This window comes from Rhinoderma darwinii, chromosome 3 (genome assembly GCF_050947455.1).
Source record: "Rhinoderma darwinii isolate aRhiDar2 chromosome 3, aRhiDar2.hap1, whole genome shotgun sequence".
In the NCBI taxonomy this organism is placed as follows: Eukaryota; Metazoa; Chordata; class Amphibia; order Anura; family Rhinodermatidae; genus Rhinoderma; species Rhinoderma darwinii.
This window is the reverse complement of record NC_134689.1, coordinates 159,082,862-159,107,215: the sequence shown is the minus strand read 5'-3', so window position 1 is coordinate 159,107,215 and position 24,354 is coordinate 159,082,862. Positions and strand designations below refer to the sequence as shown.

General features: G+C 40.3%; 1 protein-coding gene across 2 annotated transcripts in view; it reads right to left on the bottom strand.

Moving 5' to 3' along the window:
• Positions 1–859: 859 nt before the first annotated feature.
• The window catches only part of TBC1D15 (TBC1 domain family member 15), a 156,951-nt gene continuing 133,456 nt past the window's right edge, over positions 860–24,354 (bottom strand). For both annotated transcript variants that reach the window (XM_075856961.1, XM_075856962.1), the window contains 7 exons: positions 22,944–23,060; positions 11,993–12,093; positions 10,442–10,541; positions 6,710–6,807; positions 6,288–6,404; positions 5,668–5,754; positions 860–3,547 (listed from right to left, as the gene is read on the bottom strand). In XM_075856961.1, coding sequence (XP_075713076.1) covers positions 3,335–3,547; positions 5,668–5,754; positions 6,288–6,404; positions 6,710–6,807; positions 10,442–10,541; positions 11,993–12,093; positions 22,944–23,060 — 833 coding nt within the window. In that variant the 3' untranslated portion in view covers positions 860–3,334. The remainder of the gene's footprint in view (positions 3,548–5,667; positions 5,755–6,287; positions 6,405–6,709; positions 6,808–10,441; positions 10,542–11,992; positions 12,094–22,943; positions 23,061–24,354) is intronic.

The following is a 24,354-nucleotide window of genomic DNA, read 5'->3' as shown; positions in this document are numbered from 1 at the left end:
GGGCACCTTCCCATAAGCATACGGGGAGGTACCCGTGGCCAATAGAAGTCTATGGGCCCGTAATTACAGGCCGTAATTACGGCCCGTGATTATGGGCGTTTCTACGGTCGTGTGCATGGGGCCTAAATTAATTTTATACAAAAAATAACAACATCATGTGTGTATACTGGAGTAGTTTTCCGGACCAGAATGTCATCGTTATCAAGTATTTTTCCCCTCTACAGGCTCTCTCTCTAATTGTCAGTTTTTCTCAGCTTAGCTCGAGAAGAGAAAGGGACTAGCTGTTTTGATGTTCTCCCACACTCAGGAGCATTGCACCCTTTCCCCCAGCACACAGTACTAGGGTTCTGATCGGTGGCTTGGGTGAGCTATCCATGTTCTCCCAGCATCAAAACGGTGATCAATAATTTTTTCCTCTATGAGACATGAGAACCATGATCTATGATGCGGATTGTTAAGGTCATTACACCCGTGGTCAGGACGGATGCGAAAATGTGGCTGTATTATGCCAGTCTGATTGAGGCCTTCGCAGATAACACTTGTGTATATGTGTGCAAGTTAGCAGCACCCTCCCCCTCACAAACTCTCTGCAGCCCCAAACAATTTATAAGCCTCATCATTTTTCAGTGAGTGCGGTGTTTCTGGACAGCGTAATAGCCAGGAATAGGGGGAAAAGAGGTGCCTAATAAGTTACTAGAATTGTGTGTTCCATGGGCTCCCTAAAACTTTCCACAGATCTTTCTTAGTAAAAGTTCCATCCCAATAATCAAGTTGATTTTATACAGCCCACAAAATAAGCACAAAATTAAGAATGAGCATCTAGTATATGGAAATAAATACCATCAAATTCCTTGCTGTAAACACTTTCAAGAAAACTTTATTGCAAAGTACCAAACTGCTTGTAAAAGTTACAGTTGAAATAATTACACTTGAGATTTGATATTTACAGTTTTCACTATACAATGAATACATTGATTTAGTTATGTGTTCCCCATAACTAATATACATGCAGAATGGCAATGCATCTGGAGGCTGACCTGGACAAAAGGCATGATTTACTGAAAAGACTATAAATCAGTTGTAGTCACCACACTAGGAAGCCTCCAATCAAACCGGATTACCTTTAGTGAATAATTGAATGTGGAAAGGATAAGCAATAATAAATTGAGAATTGGTATCAACTACGACAAAATTGGCTTAGTACAAAATGCTCCGCAGTCACCTGAAAAGAAGCATCATTCAAAAGTTTAGGATCAAGTTTTAAATGATCATATTTGTTAAGAAACCTATATCTGCGGCACAATTTTATAAATATTATATACACACACACAAATGTAATATATGGGGTTATGCGAATAATTCAAGAACTCTCAATGGATATGACCATAGACGAGATTATGAAAACCTGGATTAAATGGTTTCCTTCCTTAAAGTTTAAAATCAAACCGAACGTATTTACTTAAACCTGCAACATTAAAATTAATATTCCGTGCCCCCGTTGCGGAGATAGAGCCTTAGTTCCAGCCAGTCCCTTGCTGCGGTAGTGTACAATCTTCTCATAGCGTCTGCATTATAACATACTATATTTAGTACAAGGATCCTTGCTGTATGACACCTGTTAGAGTCAATAGGTTCCCAGTGGCAATGACCAACTCCACCTCTAGAATGGAGAACCAAGTGTGAAAATGAATTTTTGTACACTGAATTAAAGGAAAAATCCAGGAAAAGCATATAGACCAGGGGTCCGCAAACTATGGCACCGGTGCCACAGCCAGCACGTGGGGCATGGTTTGCTGGAGCACTTCTCTCTCCCAGTGTCTAGCGCCATTGTGTGTTTGGCAGCGCTGAACACAGGGAGAGCGAGCAGAGCTTCGTTATGCGCTTGGTGGTGCCATCAACAGTAGAGAGCAGTTTGTCGCTGCTGAACACTTGGCAAGCACACAATGCAACACTGCTTTCTCCTGGTGGTCAGCGCCGCAAGGACAGAGTTCAGTAACCGCTTTGTAAAAGAAAAAAGTTAGCAAAAGTTGGCAGCTATCTCTCCTATGTGCACCCCCTGAGCTGCTGTTCAGGAGCCATGGTCTCTCTTATGTGCAGTACCCCCGAGCTGGTGTTCTGTAGTCGCTCTCTCTCCTTAATGCAGCGCCCCCAAACTTGTGTTCAGTGCCCGTCGTCTCTCCTAGGTGCATCCCACCCCCGGCTGGTGTTCAGTAACCTCGTACACACAACAGATGCACCATCTTTACAAAGTTTGTCTTATAGGTCTTTCATGTTTGCATGGCACACTGAGTACTTCACCATTTATTTTTTTAATCGTCATGACATACAAAAAAGGTTGCCTACCCCTGATATACACTGATGCCTATTATAGGGCCTGAGAGGGGATGTAGGACACACAGATTCTCTTTGGTGTTCCTTGAAACCCTGTGTTAGGCAATGTCCCCTCAGGTCCTGCAATAGGAATGACACATTATACAAACTCTCTAAAATACCACGTCTTTGAGACACCACCTTAAATCTACTCCAAATGTTTCTATGGTGGATTTTCGATTCGCTTATATCGGCTATATTGGCCATCTTCTTCAGAGGACAACCCTTTAGATGATTTCACTGCGAATTTGAGTGATCATCTCAAAGAGGTTTCACTGTATATTTTTCGCATGGAGTATTGCTTTAAATTAGGCAAACAACGAACTTATAGCATTTGATATTTTTGTGAATGATGGACCTTCTTAATATTTGCTCTGCCCGTGTATAAATAGCTGAATGCCCTTTCTTTGTAATAGTATACGGCCAATTTTGCTATTTGTCTTTTTCAGTATAATTATCAACATGTGAATGCTGATCACTTATGTTTTTACGGCTGTAAATTAGAATAAAGAAAACAAAATAGGCCCCTTAGTGGCATAAAAATAACTAACTACACAGTAAATGCTTGCAGTTCTCCATTCTGCCAATATACACAATGAAGTATGAGTAATTGTATACAAATATATAGATGACAAAAAAAATTAAAGAATTGTTATTCCATATAGAATGGATTTTTCTGAATTCGTATATTCATTCCCACTCTCAAGCCATAAGATGACATATCAGCCAGCTGAAAAAATATTTCCAAGTGAAATATTGTGGAATGATAATGACAGGCTATTTTGGTTCAGAGTTAATTACAAAAATAATTACAAATAATTATGTTCGATTTTTTTCTTAAAAGCTTTAATGCAAAGACAAAATATCTGAGTTTTCCCAAAATCCCCAAAATTAACAGCTGATTTAACATCACATATTAAATCAAGTGTCTTTGTCTGTGAGCCCCTCAACAAGAGCAGCTTCATCAGGCAGACGTTGGTGTATGAACACTGTTTGGCAGACGTTTCAAGCTTGAGTTACTTCTTGTCCCGTTTTGAGGAAGTGCAGGCACTGAGCTATTCGGAGATGATGAATTTTGGTATTGTTTTCTGATCACACAATCTTCAGCTGAGTCAAAAGCTGGATGCAAAGTAGTGTCCTTAAGTCCAAGAACTTCATAAACTGCTGGAGGTAAATCCTAGATGAGACACCACAAGAACATTATGTATAGACTGTAACCAAAACATTGATCATATTCAATCATATATTTCTCTCTCAAGATACTCAATTAAAAATAAAACTGGGTACATCCAATAGTGTGGTTAGGTATAGTTAGTTTCTGTAGTCCTAACCACATGGTTCCTTCTGCAGTTAACCACAGATGACAGGAACATGTACTTTCAAACAGAGAGCAGGAGGCCCCCATTGAGTTATGACACCTGACACAGAACAAGAAACTGGATAAGTCTAAGCTTTTGACAGACCAAATCCAGCTATTTCCCTTCATGGATTAGAAAGAATTGTATTCGGCACACTCTAAGGCTGGGTTCACACAACCTATTTTCAGGCGTAAACGAGGCGTATTATGCATCGTTTTACGGCTGAAAATAGGGCTACAATACGTCGGCAAACATCTGCCCATTCATTTGAATGGGTTTGCCGACGTATTGTGCAGACGACCTGTCACTTACGCGTCGTCGTTTGACAGATGTCAAACGACGACGCGTAAATTGCCTGCCTCGGCAAAGAATTGCAGGGCACTTCTTTGCAACGTAATTTGAGAAGTTCTTCATTGAACTCAATGAAGAGCAGCTCAAGATATACGAGCGTCACAGACGCCTCGTATATTACGAGGAGCTGCTTTTACAGCTGAAACGACGCAGCTGTTTTCTTCTGAAAACAGGCTGTCATTTCAGCCGTAAATGACAGCTAGCGTGTGCACATACCCTTAGAAAGGTAAACTGAATTTTATTTCAATTTTTTATCTAAATGCCAGTGGCTACATGTGCAACGTTTCGGTCGTTAGACCTTCATCGGGCACTAGAGAAACCTATACATGTAATTTAGTATAATGTAAAGATACCATAAACAAATACAGGATATATAATATTTAACATTGAAATACATTGCAAAGAGTTCGTAGAAAACAGAGATATGTTCAACATTGGGTAATATAAAAAAGGAAGCAACAGTGTCAGACCAATCTGAGTAACATTGATAGACAGGCCCTCCTCCCTCTTACGAGCGATAAAGATTTAACCAAACCAGCAGACAAGGGTGGTGCTATAGTAGTAATGTCACATGATGCTAGACACTGTTCCTTCCTTTTTTATATTACCCAATGTTGTACATATCTCTGTTTTGTACGAACTCTTTGCAATGTATTTCAATGTTAAATATTATACATCCTGTATTTTTTTATGGTATCTTTACATTATACTAAATTACAAAAAATTAAAAATTAAAAAAAATGTAAAATAAAAATAAAAAATTAAAAATCGAAAATAAAATTCACTTTACCTTTCTAAGAGTGTGCCGAACACAATTCTTTCTATTTCTTCAACTGGGTTGGGATCCTATTCTGAGCACCTGAGAAAAACTAGTGCTATCTGAACAACTCCACACGGTCCCTTCATGGACTGTTCGGCTACATGCACACGTTGCGGAATTCTGTGCAGAAAATCTGCATCAGAACCGCAGGTAAACAGACATGAACATTCATCTAACTCAGCACTTGTGCCACGTTTTATGGTAGATGTTTGAAGGCTCAACAAAGATCATGCCATAAAGACACCTGCCGTATTATAACTCCACATATAAAACAAAAAAATATTTCAAAAATAAAAAAAATCAATGTTATTAAACGCTCCTGTGGAACTGTATGACTTGTATAAAAGCACTTAGATGCTTCTTTGCTTTTCTCACAGCAGCTAGTAACGTCCTTGTATGTTACAGCTGACAATATTTTCTCCATATGTGGTTCACAAATGGTACAAGTGTTCTCCTTATAGTCCAACTATACGTATATAAGAGAACTGTCTGGGTGACCAAGTCTGTGATACTTATACAGAAATATAACAAATCCATTTACCTTTCCGGATATAAGTGACTAAATACCATATGAAACAAACTTAAGATTTAAAGATGTGCTAGTCATTCTCATTATCGGATACACCATCACATAACCATAATATTAACCTTTACTGAACAACTAGCAGAATTGCCCTGCGGCTCCACAAAGTTAAAATTTCCTTGTTCCTGCAAAATGAGATTGTAATACAATGAAAACGATAAAGGTCACAGAGTACATTGTAATACCTTGCATTTCATCATCTGCAAGGAGATTGCTTCCGCTTTACAGAGAACATCATTTACATCTAGCTTCATTGAAAGTTCATTGATGTGCTAAAAAACAAAATAAGAGTTAATGGTGGTTTTCAGATGAAACCCTTCTATGTGGCTTGTGTACCAAGTATGTACAATATCTGAACTAGGGTCTAAGGAATTCCCTCCATTACCTTACACCATAAATAAGGTTGTGGGGAAGACAAATCTCTAGAGTCAAACAGGGAAGGTGGTGTCTGAAATTGGTGCGGGGCATGATGGATTTGTACAATTGAAAAACTAAAAGGGACCAGTGAGATCTCGAAAACGAACATACTGCAAAATAGAATGAAGTAAGGCAGAATTGTGGATACTACACAGCAGAGGCAGAAGGTTACAATGAACTGTGAGATGTCTCCGTGCAAGGTAAGAGGGATCTTTGTAATAGAGTGCTGCCAGAAGGATTTTTACATTTGGGAGGCAAAATTATACGAAAGCAAATCAGTACTACACAGTGTAAAGACATTACTAATAAGACGTATAGCTGTCCTAACCTAGGTATGATTCAGAAATTGTAATTACAGTGTCATTTTCTTATTACAATACTGTCATACCTTTAGAATCTCATTAAAGCCAAAGCCCCCATCCATTATTTTCTTTTTCTCAGACTCTAGTATAGCACAGCAAATGAGAAGATGGAAATTTTGACACGGCAAGTCTGTCCACATTACCTATAAAACGGTATAAAACAGTTTACAACCTTTCACTTGTTGATATGAAACCTGTTGTAATTTCAATTCAAAATCTATGAATACAAATGAGAAACTCAGACAGAGAGCAAATCATTGGTCCTCTTCACCTTTTCATCACTTGTATTCTTCACAGAATGAAGTGGCTTATGATTAGTTCCACATCACTTAACCATTTTGGAAACATGAGTTTGTGATACACAAAGATTAAATTCTGGGTTGTATTTTAGAGAAAAGTTGTTTATTGTCTGATGCATGCTACACTGTGCAAATCCGCAAGAGCTTACCTCCCAAACTCGAAGAATATCATGAAAACTAAATTCCCTTTTAAATCTTATCAGAAGCCACCGGAAACAGAAATACAGATATCCAGAGTCCTGAGATTCTAAAAATAAAATGAAAAAAGAGAAATATAAAATCATATGATTCACTAATGTTATATTCTTCATACTTACTTAATGCAGATAAATGTGGTACTGTTGCGGTGATACAAAACAATGAAAGACAAGTCAATAAGTGTATCTTATATCTGGTAGATGTGACAAGAGAGTTTGTTTCCCCACCTCTGAACTCATAGTAGCCGACTAGTTTACCTACCTTAGGTCCTTTTATACCAGCCAATATGGGCTGCAACGAGCGCCGACCAACGAGAACATTTGTTCGTTCATCGTCTGATGGTTGCCCTGTTAACACAGGGCAATGATCGGAAACAAGCGCTCAAAAGAATACTCTTTTGCCCGATCATTGGCCGTGTAAAAGACCTTTAGTACTCTGAGCTGCAGCTGTAACGCGATCTTCTCAGTGAGGTTTATAACCCACTGAAGACCGATTTCTCTAGTGAATTGAGAGTAAGGCCTCATGCACACTTCCATCACCGTTTTCACGGCTGTTTTTCACGGATCCGTGTGTCTGTGATTGTATCAGTGTGGTTCCCGTGTGCTCTGTGTACACTTCCGTGTTTCCGTTTGAGAGGAAACGAATTCCCATTCACACTATGCACCTGATATTGTGAGCGCCGCACATGGTACTCACTGTCCAGCGGTAGTCACTGTCCAGGATGCTGAAAGAGTTACTGCCGATCAGTGCAGTCCCTTCTCTCTATCCAGCACTGAGCGTAACTCTTTCAGCACACTGGACAGTGACTACCGCTGAACAGTGAGTACCATGTGCGGCGCTCACAATATAGATTTCTAATCTTTCCTTCAAAAACCCGTAACAAAAAAAAAAAAAAAAAAAAGTTTATACTTCCCCAGAACTCCCTGCTTCTTCATCCAGTCCCGCCTCCTGGGATAACGTTTCATCCCATGTGACCGCTGCAGCCAATCACAGGCTGCAGCGGTTACATGGACTGCAGCGTCATCCAGGGATGTTGGACTGGATGTCAAAAGAGGGACGCGTCACCAAGACAACAGCCGGGGGAGGTATGAACTTCTTTTTCTTTCTATCGCTACGTTCCGCTGTGGAAACTCTGCCCGAAAGGGCTGCCCTTTCTCTCTATTCCGGCACTGATCGCCAGCCTCTTCTCTCTATCCAGCACTGATAGAGGGAGCCGATCAGAGCTGGATAGGGAGAAGGGGCTGCCAATTAGTGCACTGAAATATCTCTATTTACGTGTACTTCTGCCCGCCCGGCCGTTGCTAGGCAATGCCTTCCATGTGCCTTCAGTTTTTTTTGACGGGCCCATTGACTTGTATGGGCCCCACGGTCACAGAATCTTGGACCAATGTAGGACATGCTCTACTTTTGTCAGAAGGGAACAAGTGTGCATGGCCCCATTGAAATGAAAAAAAAACAGCTAGCACCCTGAAGGAAATAACGGAAGTGGGCATGAGGCCTTAGTGACCAGTTACAGACGTGGCATTAGCTAGGTAAAGGCAGAAAGAGGCATCTGATAAGTGGAGTAAGACGTATATTCCTGCAATAGCATATATTACGTTTCTTATCTAGACGTGTACTATTAATTTATAGAGAAAAAACCTGGAACGACAGATTTTTCCTTTTTTACATAGATCACAGAGTGGTTTTAAATAATCTAACATTATTATATTGGTCGTTAAGATTGCAGAATTATTACCATACATGTGTATTATTTTTTTAACACTTAAAAATGAAACCATGTTTTAACCCCTTAGTGACCAGCCCATTTTAGGCCTTAATGACCAAGCTATTTTATTCGTTTTTCTATAGTCGCATTCAAAGAGCTATAACGTTTTTATTTTTTCGTCTACATAGCTGTATGAGGACTTGTTTTTTGCGGGATTATGTGTGCTTTTTAATAGCACCATTTTTGGGTACATATAATTTTTATATTAACTTTTATTAACCTTTTTGGGGGGGGGATTATAACAAAAACCTGAAATTCCGCCATTGTTCTATGCGTTTTTAAATTGACGCCGTTCACTGTGCGACGTAATTAACATGTTACCTTTATTCTATGGGTCGGTACGATTGCGGCGATACCACATATGTAGAGGTTTTTTTTATGTTTTATGACTTTTGCACAATAAAAACACTTTTGAACTAAAATTATTTGTTTTTGCATCGTCGCTTTCCAAGAGCCGTAATTTTTTTATTTTTCCATCAATGTAGTGATTTTTTGGGCTTGTTTTCTGCGGGACAAGACGTAGTTTTGAATGGTACTGTTTTGGGGTGCATGGGACTTATTGATTCATTTTTATTATGACTTTTTTGGGGGGCAATGGAAAAAAATTGCAATTTCGCCATGGTTTTTTGCGTTTTTTTTTTACGTCATTACGGTCGTGGCGATACCACATATGTGTACTTTTTTTTTTTACACTTTTACTAAATAAAACCACTTTTTATGGAAAAAAATGATTTTATTTATTTTTTCACTGTACTTTTTATTAATAATCTTTATTTCACTTTGATGACTTATTTTATTAGTCCCACTAGGGGACTTTACTGTGCGATGTTCCGATCGCTGCTATAATGCTTTGGTATACTTCGTATACCAGAGCATTATTGCCTGTTAGTGTAAATCTGACAGGCAATCTGTTAGGACGTGCCTCCGGCGCGTCCTAACAGGCATATGTCCAGGGCAGACCTGGGGGCTTTTATCAAGCCCCCGGCTGCCATGACACCCCATCGGAGACCCACGATTGCATTCGCGGGCCGCCGATGGGTGACAGAGGGAGCGCACTCCCTTTGTAAACAAAGTTAAATGCCGCGGTCGCTATTGACGGCGGCATTTAACGGGTTAAACGGCCGCGATCGAAGTAAACTTCGATCGCGGGCATTGGAGCAGGAGCTCAGCTGTCATCAGACAGCAGAGCCCCGGCTCCTGCCTGCACGGGACTTAGACTAGGCTGACGTGAAAAGGCGTCAGCCTAGCCTAAAGCCCATTAGTGACTCACGTGAAAAGGCGTATTGGTGGTCACTAAGGGGTTAATGGAAAAAAAATGTTTTAATTATTATTTTAATGTAACTACTTTTTGAATAGGTATATATTCATAGCAGGCCTGAGGGCCTTTGTTAGGCCCCAGCTGCCACCGCATCCCATTGGCGCCCCATGATGCCGATGGGTTAACAGAGGGAGCCCCCTAGATGCTGTGGTTGCTAGTGACTGTGGACTCTAATGGGTTAAACTGCTTGGATCAGAGTTTACTGCCTCTCTGATCCTGGCAGTAGCGGCAGGAGCAGGGCTTTGCAATAAAGCGGACAGCACACGCGAGATCTCCATGTTGAATCTGTACATCACAATGTGGGAACTAGCTCTCGATGGTGCCAAACATTTTTCGTCATGAGTCGTTAAGTGGTTAAATACAATCTTTATTTGTAAACTACAGTTCTAAATGTGCTTTGTCATTTGTTCATATAGTGCAGGAGAACGCCCCTTAAGGAATAGCACTGAGGAAATGTTTTATTGTTCCGAATAAACTATTAAAACAATTAACATGGAAAGAAAATCTTGAATCCCTGGTCGTCCTATACAATCAACTAATTTACATGAGTCATATTCATGTATAAACTGAAAGAAAGTCATTTTGATGTATACATACCAAGGTAACTACAAAAGCCACTGTCCAGAAGCCGCAGCAAAGTACTTAACTGGACCAATTGCGTTTTCATTCCCTGCATTTGTTCTTCAAAGTTCTGATGCTGGACAAGAAAAAGTAAAAAAGAAAAAAGAAATTGCATGAAAGCAAATGACACCAATACTAATATTAATTTATAGAACTAAGTGGCCATTATTTCCATGACCCAAATGTTTCCTGGCCAGTAACAGTCATACAGACAACACAAACATCGCCCACAGAGAAGGAGCAGCGTTACCGCCTATTTTGCTAGTATAACCTCATTTACATATTTAGACAAGTAGGTCACAACTTTTAAAATAATAAATGTTTTGGGATACAATTTTTCACTGGAATTAATCAGCATGACAGCGCCTATTAGATTAGTTAGGAGATTGGGCATTAATAAAGTGGTGACAGAGCCTCTTTAACGCTGATAAATATAAGGTTATGCACATGGGAAGGAAAAATACATGTCACCATTACATACTAAATGGGAAAACACTGGGTAAAACTGACATGGAAAAGGACTTGGGTATTTTAGTTGACAGTAAACTGAACTGCAGCAACCAGTGTCAGGCAGCTGCTACCAAGGCAAATAATATCATGTGGTGCATCAAAAGGGGCATAGATACACATGATGAGAACATAGTTCTAACACTTTATAAATCACTTGTCAGACCAGACATGGAATCTTGTGTACAGTTTTGGGCACCAGCGCACAAGAAAGAAAGTAGCGCTTGAGCAGATTCAAGGGCGGGCAATAAAAGTAATAAATGGAATGGGTGAACTAAATGTACCAAGAAAGACCAAACTTGGGGTAATTTAGTTTAGGAAAAAAAAAAAAAAGACAGCTGAAGGTTGTTACACAAACATAGAAGGGGATTCTTTTCTGTAAAAGCAGTGAGACTATGGAACAAGGAAGTGGTTACGGTGACTTCACTGAAAGAGTTCAAAACGGGCCCGGTTCTATTTCTTGAGTGAAATAATATTACAAGTTATGGCTACTAGATATCTGAAGATGGGACTTTGATCCAGGGATTTATCCTGATTTGCCATATTGGAGTCAGGAAGGAATTTTTCTTTAAGATGAGCCTAAATGGGCTTTCACATTGCTCTGGATCAACATTGCCGAATAACAGACTGAACATATGCCTTGAAAAAGTATGTTACTATGTAATATCTTATAAAGGAAGACTGTAGTATTTTAACATACTACTAAGTGCCAGTTTAATATACCCTCCCTCCCCAATGAGACCAGTTTATGATCAGAACAATAATATTGACTGGTCATTAAGGGGTGTAACATTTTGCTAACTAAACAGAAAAGTACAGAAGAAAAAAAAAGTTTATGCTTAAACATAGAAAAAGAAAGTACAGTATGTAGATCAAATCTGTGCGTACTCTATACTCTCCATACCCTATATCTATATATTTACAATTGTTCCAACAGTCACTGTCATTACAGAGATTTCAGTAAACTTGTCAAACACATTGCATAGAGATATACAAACTTCTCATTAGATATACATTTACCATTTGTTCCATGTATGACACAAAGCACCAAAATGCATCAACTTCATTCTCCAGAACGTATAAAACCGGTGAAAGCAAATCACTCATCCCTTGAACATATCCTAAAGAGGCGGCAAAATGGAAAAAAAAGATCTTAAAAGTAACAAATGGCAAATCTAAAGAGTGTTAAATGATTATTCATGGGCTTGCTAGACATTTCTATTATCACTTATCACCAGGGGAACAGAACCAGACTGGTTAAAATCCAAACTAGATTTTCAGCATATTCCTTTGAGGATCTCCCAATGCATACACATGTGTATGGCCGACTTAAAACTGTATTTGTCCCGCATTCATATACATTCCACTATCAAGTGGCTATTAAAAAAGCCTTCTATGGGACTATAACATTTATGGTACATCCTTAGGAAAGGCCATCAATATTTTACATCCGGAACCCATACTGATCAGGAAAATGAAGAGGCACTTCATTGGTACATCGGCACATAGGTTCGTTAGCATTAGTGGCTGTACCTGGTACTGCAGCTTGTATGAACAATCCGACAAGCCAATGTTAGGGTATGTTCACACACAGTTTTTTTAAAGCTGAAAAAACAGTCGCTGATTGTGCATCCAAAAAATCAGCCTGTTTTCCAGACTGATTTTTGAGGCAGACTTTCAAATGCAATCTATTTTGGATGCTGTTTTGGGGGCTTTTAGCGCAAAAAAACATAACCCATGCTAGTCTGCCATTCCTGTTAAGATAGGTCAGGAGGCTTTTTTCCCCATTTAAAGCAATGGGAGGCAAAAGCTATGCGGTTTCAGTGCGGATTGTGAACATGGCCTGAAGAGGACGCAATGCTTGCAGGTCCATTACCCTCATCAGGGCGGGTCCCAGAGGTTGGACCCCCAGGATAAAATAAAGATGGCCTGTCCTACGGATAAACCAATGTCATAGCCCCAGAAAACCCCTATAAAAGGTCTATACACTGCAGAATATCTGCAACAATAGATAAGAAATGCTTCATTCATCGAGCTAATGTTACAATTGTAAATTTGAATCAGTTATGATAATGATAAATTTAGCGGCTATGTGTGTTGCGTCCAAAGAAAAAAAACAGCAACATTTCCATCTGTTTGGAAACTATCATTTTAGTAACAAAACATAATGATAATAGTTAAAGACTGTCTCTCTGGTTGGATTGTTACCAAGAAATGGTATAAGTACAGTCATCTCAAGGCGTGTTTACAGACCGCGACCGGACCATGTTTTTGAAACATTCAATATAATCGTGGCCCGAAATCCGGTGGACATTTCCATGAATACGATCCTTGCTGGGTGAGGAGCGTCATTGTGCTGCTGATAATAATGATTTTTACAGGAGGCACGATCAATGTGGATTAACAATTGACTCCCATCTTTACAATGGGCAATTATCGTTACGATCGCTCAGAAACAAGCAAATCGTGACAATAATTAGCCAATGCAAAGGTTCCTTTATAATATAAAGCCTTATAAAAAAACACAAAATTCTGTCTACTGCTGTAGAACATCAGGCTACACAAAAGAAAAAAAAATCCAGGCCGGCCATGTACAGACTGAAAAATATTGAGCAACAAAACAGAATTACAATGAAATCAACATTGTGTCATTGAATTTGTATGACTTGTAAATAAAACTGGATAGATTTCTCTAGGCTTGAGACCATGTTTTCTGCCACAACCAAAGGATAACACAGGAAGGAAAATAGATAGAAGACATTGCTGTCACAGACGAACACTGCAACAAAAAGGAGGATTTGAATGTCATCCCGATAATATCTCAACAATCAATTTCTCATTACAGCACAAGCGATCTGGAGAAATCATCCCAGCATGGTATTTAACACTTCCATCGCTGGAAGGCCTATGAGACACACCAGGGCACTCTCACTTAATTAGCCAATAAGTCCCCTCCAGCATGGAAAGGATTAACACATGAAACATTGGATCAAAGGAAACAAGTATAACATTTACGCTACTCCATCTTCTAAAGCTCTATAGCAGGCACTAATGATCTGCAACATCCACGTAGAGAACACCACTCATGCACTAGCACCTTTATTTCAGCGCTGTTCTCTTAAAATAATCATCTTGATAGTTTAGGGGGTTTAACATACCTTTAATATAGATTATTGTGCATGTAGTGAGCAAAATAAATGTTTTCATCTGCTTATTTTATGTTCGTATCTCTCATTTCTGGACCTGCAAGTAACCACGACTACATACCTTGAACAAGTTTTACAACTTGCCTGTTAATTATTCTTAGATATTTTGCCCATTATTGTAAGAATTGCTTTCCATGATGTCTATAGGGTCCTAAGCTCTCTTGACTCCTCACCAAATTGGACTTTCCTGGCAGATTACCATTGTCCCTCACCCTGTGGCAGCTCCTCACCTATAATTTGGCATATAACTGCCCAATATTTGGTAATCTTGCTAAACTAGCAGGGAGATGGAGTAGAGATAACCAATTCGATAATTCCAATGATTAAAAAAACATATAAAAGTAGCATATTTAATGGTAAAAAAGAATGTGCATGTGTTCTTAGCATAACACCAAATCTTCGCAACTCTCTAGCAACTAGGGTCCAGCAAAATGGTTTGTTAGTCTTCTCATCAAAACTCAATCTATAAAATAAAAAGGCAGCTCAAAAATAGGAAATCTATCGTGAATTGTAGTTTTATTTATTTAAGTTTGTTAAAGGGACAAAAATGTTTAAAGAAAATATAAAGGGGGAGGGAGCATTAGCGGATGTGCTTCTGCAGAGCTCTTGCTAGCCATCATCCTAAACCCCATCCTGGCACATCATCCTGCTCGCTAACCCCTACCTGACTGGCACCATCACTTGGGGAACCTGCAAATACCCTGGTTTGGCCGATGCAAGGGTTCAAGTCGGACCAGCACCACCGGTTTAGTCCATCTACTTCTCGGTCACTTTGTGTAGCAGCGTGCCTACAGGTTCCCCACCAGACCTCGTTCTCCTGGGGCCCCTTCAAGACCCTTTCTCATGCGCATCCTGAACAGCAAGTACCAGGATAAAATTCTTGCACTGGCCTTTCACCAAGGGGCAGATTTAGCTAAATGATGCCTCCATCTAATTTTTACTGGATTTCTCTATAGACTTGTAGAAGAGAAGGGAAACACTCATTGAAGTTAAGAAACGGCTCGAAATAGAGAAATCTCCTACTCTATAGCCTTCCAGGTCTGCCATAGAATGACCTGGTCGTACACATTTGTTTGATACCCTGTGGGAGGCATCGGCGTAATGATAGATGGTCTACCGGGACATGCTGGGTAAAGTGGTCAAGATTAAAGGCCCTTCATGACCAGAGGGACAATGGCCGAAAAGCCCATGAGCCGCTGATGTTATCCTGCTGATAGTGATAAGTATCCTGCAGCTCTGCCAAGTTTGCTACAGACATTATGCGTCACCTGAATATGATGCCCACTTCCAAATGGTACCCACCAAGTCAGTGGATCTTTGCTTAGTTAGTGAGTTTTACTGTACTTTGTGTTTGGGAATCAAGCCTACCCTGTTATGGATTAGTGTACATGGGGAGGGTGAGGGATTTGGGGGTGGTTAGGACTTCAAACTTATTGTCACTGGGGGTTACCCTTCTGGTTGCCATATGGGCAATTATTCTGCCATTGCTGTTCTGTTTTACTGTGTCACTACGTACTACTATCATCTGCTTGCCTCTGACATTGGGCTTGAGCTGGCAAGGCATTTTATACCTGCCTGTGTTAATAATGTGGTTTTCCTCCTTTTGCCTCATGTATGTTAGTCGTCCCTCAGCTCTGAGGATCCGACTCGGCTGCCTACTGCTTCTAATTTTGGGCCTCATATATTTCTCATGCCCACATGGATAATAATACCGTTAATTGCATGTTGTTGAACGTGAGAGGAGTGAATAATCCTATAAAAATTAATTTGGTTCTCTCATTTGTCCAGAATTACAACCCGGGTGTCCTTTGCCTAATTAAGACCTCTATGATGTCTCAGCAGTTCCCTGCTCTAAAGCGCAGATGAGTGGACAAGATGCATCACTCACATCACTGCAAATATTTCAGAAGGATCTCTAGCTGTAACTGCATTTTTTAGTGGAGGAGGTCAAGTCGGAACTCGAGGGCAGCTATGTTTTTCTTGCTTGCTCGGTTGATGGCCACAAAATTTTAGATCTGATCATATATAGCCCACCTCCAGCTGATCTTGGACTTCTAAAGCTAGTCCTCATCCACCCAGATCATATGGTATTGTGCACTGGAGATTTCAATCTAATTCCTAATCCTTCTCTGGATTGACTGTCCACGCTCTGCTGTATCTCCGTATCCAAGTGGCCCTACAGCACTGCTAAAATGGCTTGATGAGATTAATTGGTGCGATGTATGGAGGCAGTTAAATCCCACAGCCAGATTCTATAGGTGCCCCACCCATCACTCCCTACCCAGGATTTATAATACATTTACACAACCCCGTACATTACTGAATATTTCATTTATACATTACCTCCCCAGAGGTAGATCAGATGACTCCCCTACTTCTCTCTCTGTTGCCCCTCCAAACTCCACTCCTAGTTAAAGAATGCCTACATTCTGTCTCTCTCTATTCTCACAGCCGGATAGAGTCCCAGTTCAGCTGGCAGATTACTTTGCAGTTAATCCCTCTCCTAGAGAGGCACAAGTACACTATATGGACAAAAGTTTTGGGATCCAACTCTATCATTAAATTCAGGTGTTTCATTCAGTCCCATTGTCACAGGTGTATAAAATCAAGCACCTAGCTGGTGCGTCTGCCGTTACAAACATCTGTGAAATAATGGGTCGTTCTGAAGAGCTCGCTGAAGTTGAGCGTGTAACTGTAATAGGATGTCACTGTTGCAACAAGTCAGTTTGTGAAATGTCTTCCCTTATAGATATTCCGCGACCAACTGTGAATCACAGAAACTCAGCCACAAAGTGGTTGTATAACATGCCACCACTGGACTCTGGAGCAGTGAAAACATCTGACGGACAAGTCTGGGTTTGGCGAATGCCAGGAGAACGTTACCTGCCTGAATGCACTGTGCCAACTGTAAAGTTTTGTGGAGAAGGAATAATGCTATAGAGTTATTTTTCAGGGGTTGGGCAAGGACACTTAGTTCCAGTAAAGAGAAATGTTAATGCTTCAGCATACCAAGACATTTTGCACAATTTTAGGCTTCCAACTTTATGGGAACAGTTTTGAGTAGGACCTTTTCTGTTCGAGCATGACTGTGCCCCAGTGCACAAAGAACGGTCCATAAAGGCACGGTTGGGGGAGCTTGGTGTGGAAGAACTTGATTGGCCCGCACGGAGCCCTGACCTCAACTCCATCAAACACTGGGAAATATGCAACATCTAACCTCTGGAGGGTGCTCATCCATAATTTTGAGGAACATGACCAGATGGGGGATCAGGTCTTGGCCTCGTTAGACGTGACTAAGGCCTTCGACTCGCTTGAATGGAAGTTTCTCTGGGCCTGTATGCGTGCTTATTTATGACTTTGTGAAATGGGTGGTCATTCTGTATGCTTACCCAGAGGCACATACACTTACTAAAGTGCAACTAACCCCATCCATCTCCCGTAGTAGAGGTATGTCCACTGTTACCCACCCTGTGTGCACTTGCGATGGAGGCCCTGGCCATTCAACTTAGACAAGCTGAGTGTATTCCGTTATGGGGTAAGTAGAGCTTTATGCAGATAACTTAAATTCTTTTTTTTTTGCAGGACTCCGGTCCCTCCCTTTAAAGGGTCATTCAACTGAGTGATGAGTTTGGCTCATATTTCGGCATGCTCATCAATCAGGCTAGGTCAGTGCTATACCCCTTAGACAATAACTCTGCGGCTGTTGCTGCGCACGTCTACTCCCTTATTGTCACCTCTAGAATGAAATACCTGGAGATAGATATTGCTCACTCTTAAACAGAGTTCTTTAAATGCAACACTACTCCCCTAGTCCAGTGGGTTAGGGATAAAACCAAGTTTTGGAAAATACTTCCTATTTCCGTGGTTGGTCAGATTAATTTGGTTAAGGTCATTGTATTGCCTAAATTGTTATACACTCTACAGCATATTTGATCCCCCATTCCTAAATCACTTTCAATCATATAGAAAGAATCCTAATGTATCTTATCTCCCATAGCTCCAGAATCAAAGTATAACTGATTTCACTCAAGCGAACGAAGGAGAATGTAGGATTGTGCTTGCTCCACTTCTTCCTCTACTACCTTGTGTCTCAGGTTAGATTACTTCAACCCTGGCTTCTACCCTCAATGGGAACGGAGTTGGAGATGCTGTTGCAGTACTCGACCGGGCGCAATAGCCTTCAGCTTTTCTTGGAGGGGTGGGGGCCTTCCTCTTTTGAGGCGCCACGACACCTCTCCATACTCTGGCTCACCAGATGGTCACAAAATGGTTTTGGAGTTCTAGGACCTCGCTATTTTGTTGCTATGGGAATTCTGGAGCAAAAGGGCCATTCTCTAAATCTCCTATTTGGTAACAGGGGATTCCCGGCTGACTTTTGAACAGATTCATTAGTCATTTGATGTACCACACGTCAAGCCTTTTACCAGTTTCTCCAACTTAGACATGGCCTGCAGGTGCAAATTCCAGGTTATGACACAGTTGACTTCATTGAATTCCCTTTGCTAAATACATTTGGCACTACATCCCCTGGTTTTAGGGTCTCTGCTGTATATCATGTATTATAATTCTATAAATTGTGCCGCCCGTCAGCACGGGCAAAGTGGGTACAGTCTTTCCCCCCTTACGGATGATGAATTTAATGATATAGTTGCCTCCCACTTCTAGTGTCCACGGCAGTCCCTCAACAAGCATATCTCACGCCTATGGAACTCCATAGGGCTTGGATTTTTCCAGCCTCTTGCTGCCATAGATGTAAGGCCGAGAGGGCTGACTTCTGGAACCTCATTTAGACTTGTCCACAGAGTGTAGATTTCTGGAGGAATGTCAGACATTCTCTCAGGTGTGTTCACTGTCTACCTTCTTGTGAATCCCAAGCTTTGTCTGTTTGTTTCTTCTGAAGGACCCTGATCAGTGGCCTCACCATAGATATCTATTTATTAAGAAGTGCCTTTTTATGGCCAGTAAAGTTATTGCCCTCAGGTGGATGGCACCCTCCTCTCCAACTAGTGGTTTGTGAGGTGTGCCTCACACGACACCTTACCAACGGATGAGTAGTCTACAACCTGCTGGATAGTCATGGCTGTCACCATTTGTCTGTTTAACCCTCCCATCATACACGAATACCTTTATCTGACCTGGGGCTCTCCCCACAATGTATAATGTAGCTATCTGCCTTGTAACTATTTGCATATTCTATGTTCCTAATTTTGCATATCAGAGCTGTATTCTGAGATTTTCACTCGACACAACTTAGTTTGTATGTTTGGTTGTATATATGCATTTCCTGCATCGTATTGTACTCTTGTGCTTGTTTTTGCACTCATATTTTCTTATTTTTTGTTATTCAGTTTATTTTAACGTTTTCAAGTTACATATATGTGTGTACATACAGATATTCTCACTGTATTGTCTGCATAGAAAGTTCAGCAGAAACTCTATTACTGTGCATAGGGAGAAATGTGTCAATCAGCGGCTGGGGAGGGTGTGAATATCATGCATATAATTGGACTCCAAGTCTACAGCACTGACTGAGCGCAAATATAACCTGTAAGTTCTCAGAAGCTGCTAAACATTAACTAAAAAGTGACAGAGCGCTGAAATCAGTGTGTCTGTCATACTTTGTGCTGCCCTCAGACAGGGTAGCATAAAAATCTGAATGACCAGTATATAAAAAGCTTCTTTTTTTTTTTTACACGAATAGTCTCTACAAAAATTGAAAGTATATAAACAAATCTGTTTGTCACAAGGAAAATGGGATCTATGTAGTTTCCAATAGGTGAAAACACATGGGCCCGTTACTATAGTAACTCCTCAATTGACCTACCCTCCTCGTTCCCGAGTGAGGTTCTCTTCAACTCCAGGAACAGCACTAGGTAGGAACAGCACTAGGACCTGACGCCATTCAGTGTCAGGACGTTGTTTGCACGGTGCACATATCGTCCTGAAGCTGAACGGTGTCAGGACCAAACACTGCGCTTGGCGACAAAGAGTCCCTGACTTAGGAGCGCAAGCATATGGATAGGGTCTGCTGGGGCCCGTATCTAAGCCTATCATGTGCAATACTGCCTGCAGAGTCGTGTATCTTAGCATAGCATGTGGGATACGGTCTGCTGAGCTGCTTTATCTAAGCCTTTTTATTTAGGATATGGTCTGCTGAGCCGCTGTACCTAAGCCTACCATTTATGATACGGTCTGCTAAGGCACGGTAGCTAATCCTATCATGTGTGATATGGTCTGCTGAGCCTTTGTATCTAAAGCTGGCCATACACTTTAGATAGTTATATGGCCAAAAGCTATTCCCAACGCCTCCCCAACACCACCGAAAACAGTGGGTTCGGCCAACATACATCTAATGAGTATGGCCAGCTTTAACCTATCATGTGTGATACGGTCTGCTAACCCGCTGTATCTATCAAGTGGCATAGCTATAGGGGTTGCAGTTTTATAGATATGCTATCTCCGATATACATTTTTTTTTGGGGGGGAAGGAAGGGCAAAACATATGTTTTGGGCCTTGTTCCCCTGATCTTCTTTTATGACCCTAGCAATACCCCTGGCTGCTAGTGCTCTATCAATGGGTCACTTAAGATGCAACGCAGCTGAAAGTTACGGATGGGCTGCGGCCGTCTGCCATGAAGAATAAGTTGCGGGGGTTTCGCAAGCTGAACTTCTGCACCACGACCAATAAACCCTTTAGTTACGCCACTGGTAGCGGACATTTATATGGTTGTTTGCAGGTCTAGATTATAGGGTGTGCAACTGGGCAATGGCCCAGGGACTTTCAGCATTTCCCAGACATCCCTAGAAACAAGAAATGGAAGTTTGACAACATCAAGAGCTCTATTTCACTGCTTGCACTACAAACTACAATGAAGATGGAAGTTGAGCATGCATGTTTATTGCCATAGGGAACAGAAAATAAGTACCTGCCAAATACTTCTGATAACGCTTTTCTCAAGGATGTTACAGTCCAACATGATGACTTTTTTTCACCCAACAGCAGACACAGAGGGACAATTGGGTTTCCCCCATAATTATTACATTGATATCTGTGGCCTCTGCTGAAAATTAGCTATGGTTTATGGCAGGTATAAATTATCCCCACATTTCTGTAATATTTTCTTTGTGCCTCAATCATGGGAAACAACATGGTAGAACCTTCCACAGAAAAAGAGTTGTTCCATACATTCATACAGTATGTCTTTATCCTAATTGTTCAGGAGATAGAAAAATTTTTAAGTCAACACCTTGAATGCTTTGTCATGTTCCTCAAACATTCCTGAACAATGTTTTCAGTGTATCAGGGTGCACTATCCTGCTGAAAGTGGCCACTACCATTAGGAAATACTGTGGTCATGAAGTGTACTTGGCTTGCAACAATGTTTAGGTACGTGTAAAAGGAACATCAACATGAATGCCAGGACCCAAGTCTTCAATAAGAACATTGCCCAGAGCATCACACTGCTTCCACCAGCTTGCCTTCTTCCTATAGTGCATCATGGTACCATATTTTCTTAGGTAATCAACGCAGACTCGCCCCGGCTGTCTACATGATGTAAAAGAAAACGTGATTCATCAGACTAGACCACCCTCTTCCATTCAAAGTCAATCAAACCCTTACGCTTGCCCATTTTTCCTGCTTGCAATACATCAACTTCAAAAACTAACTGTTCATTTGGTGCCTAATATATCTCATCCCCTGACGGGCACCATTGTAACCAGATCATCGGTGTTATTAACTTCACCTGTCAGTGGTATTAATGTTATGGCTTTATGGTGTACTTAAGGCCTCATGCACACTAACGTCAGCCATTGATCGGCCGTTATTGACAGTCCCGTCACAGACGGGCTGCACACGGATGGCTTCCGTGTGCAGCCAGTTGTTTCACGGACCAAATTCAATGAGAAGGCCGAGACTGTTCCGTCAAAAACGGACAGGAGTAGGACATGCCCTACTTTTGACGGAACGGCCGCACGGTTCCGTTAAAACAACGGAAGTGTGCATTGCCCCATAGAAATGAATGGGTTCAGGGTGCTATCCGTGACAACGGATAGCACCTTGAAGGAAAAAAGTGAAGTCGACATGGGGCCTAACTGTCTGATTTTCTTATCTGCAAAGAAGGTTGATCAATTCCTAACAAAGCAGCACTTGAGAAAGGAAGATTACATCTAGTCTGAATAGAACTTGTCAACCCACACACAAAACTTTACAGCTTAGCCAGGCAGCTATACATTATAGAATTATTCAATGCAATCGGTCGTTACCATTATTAAATTAAAGCAAAATTCTTTTCAAGTGCTGGTGTGCAGAAAACTGGTTTCAATTCCAGAAGAATGCTAGCTTTGACACTCATCAATACAAACCTTATCATTACTGATCACTTAATTTTTCTTTCGTGATCGCTTTTCCGGTTTGTTACTATAGAGGAAAATAAACATTACATCGCCTACCCCGAGAGTCATATATTGTCACAAAGAAATAACACATTTGTTACTGTATTGTGATGGATTACAGAGTCTGAACAAAGCCTGACAATTGTCACAGCCTTGCCAACAACTATGATGAGAAACGAACATGCTTTTTACGTCCCCAAAATAATATAACAAACCATTCAGATGCACAAAGATATAGAAAACTAATGGAAAATAAATGTGCCCTTTAAATCTACATAGCCATGAAGCAAACCAGACTTGTAGGAAAGAAAGTCATATTAGTTAATTAAAAGTAAAGACACTTTTTCCTATAGTTATTAACATCTACTTACCGAGATCAAAATCGTACATACAATATGTCATCAAAATGTCATGGAGTAAAATTAATCCAGGATTATCTTGGCCTTCATAAAATTTGTTTGTTCGGTCTGTGCGGTTCACATCTTTTTCTAACAGGATGGATAAAAGAAAATGACATTAAATATTTGAGAGATGAACTGCTCATTTACAGCAAAACCCATATCTACCAAAGGCAGAGTATTGGCAAACTTATTTCTGAGAGCTTGGCATGACAGCTCCTTTTGATAAATATCAGAGAAAAATACATTACAGGGCACTTTAGATCACTGAGGGCACTGCCACTTGAAGTCCAGTAGATAAGTGTATTTTTATAATGCTTAGATAATACTGATCAAATATTCAGTGATCCAAGCCAATTTAATGCAAGAGTTAGATTTAAATAATCATAAAAACTGTACCAATATGAGAAATGTAAAAAGAGATAATATGTATACTTAATAAGCTGTAGAAATTGTGAATCTCATTACCATAAAATGAAAGGTTTTCATTGATGCGGTTTTGGAATAAATAATATGTTAACCAGCCAATGAAATTCTACTCAAACAACAAGAGCCACCATCAACTCTGAATTGGTCCACAAAGACTTGCAAAATGGTTGGTACCAGCCATGCTCTAGTAAAATCTAAGTACACCTGTGAAACATTTATTTTATTTTAAGTCTCCCAATGCATCTAAAATGAAAAATGAAGCAACATCGAACATAGTCATGATTTTTTCTTTCTACAGTTTTTATGAAGAAATATGCATCTCCATGGTAACAGACAACAAACCCTATGTAGTCTGACTGTGTAGTCATACTCTCTTCCATCATTAAAAGCATATACAATGTGCACAAGTTTTAGACAGTTGTAGAAAAACGCTGCAAAGTAAGAATGCTTTCCGAACTAGAAGTGTTAATTGCATTTTGTTAATTGATGGACAAAATACAATTAAGTGGATGAACAGAAGAGAAATCTAAATCAAAATTTGGTGTGACCACACTTTGCCTTCAAAACATCAATAATCTCTTCTAGGTAAACGTGCAGAAGTCATGGATTTTGTAGGATTATAGCCAGGTGTATGATTAACCAATTATACCAAACTGGTGATAATGATCATCATTTTCACATGTAGGTTGAAGCACAGTCATTAGCTTTAACAGAAACCGCAGTGCAGGAAGCTTAAAACTGGGGGGAGTTACAAAGGTGAGATTGTTTAAAGGGAATGTGTTGTTAGCAAAAAATGTATTTTTTTTTTTTAGTTAAACAATTAGTGTGTGGGTGATTAAACATTGTTCTAATTTTTTTTATTTTTTTCACGAGTCAGGAAATATTATAAATTAGATTCTAATTTATAATATTTCCCAGTGCTGGTCACTAGATGGAGCAATTCCCAAAATTGCAG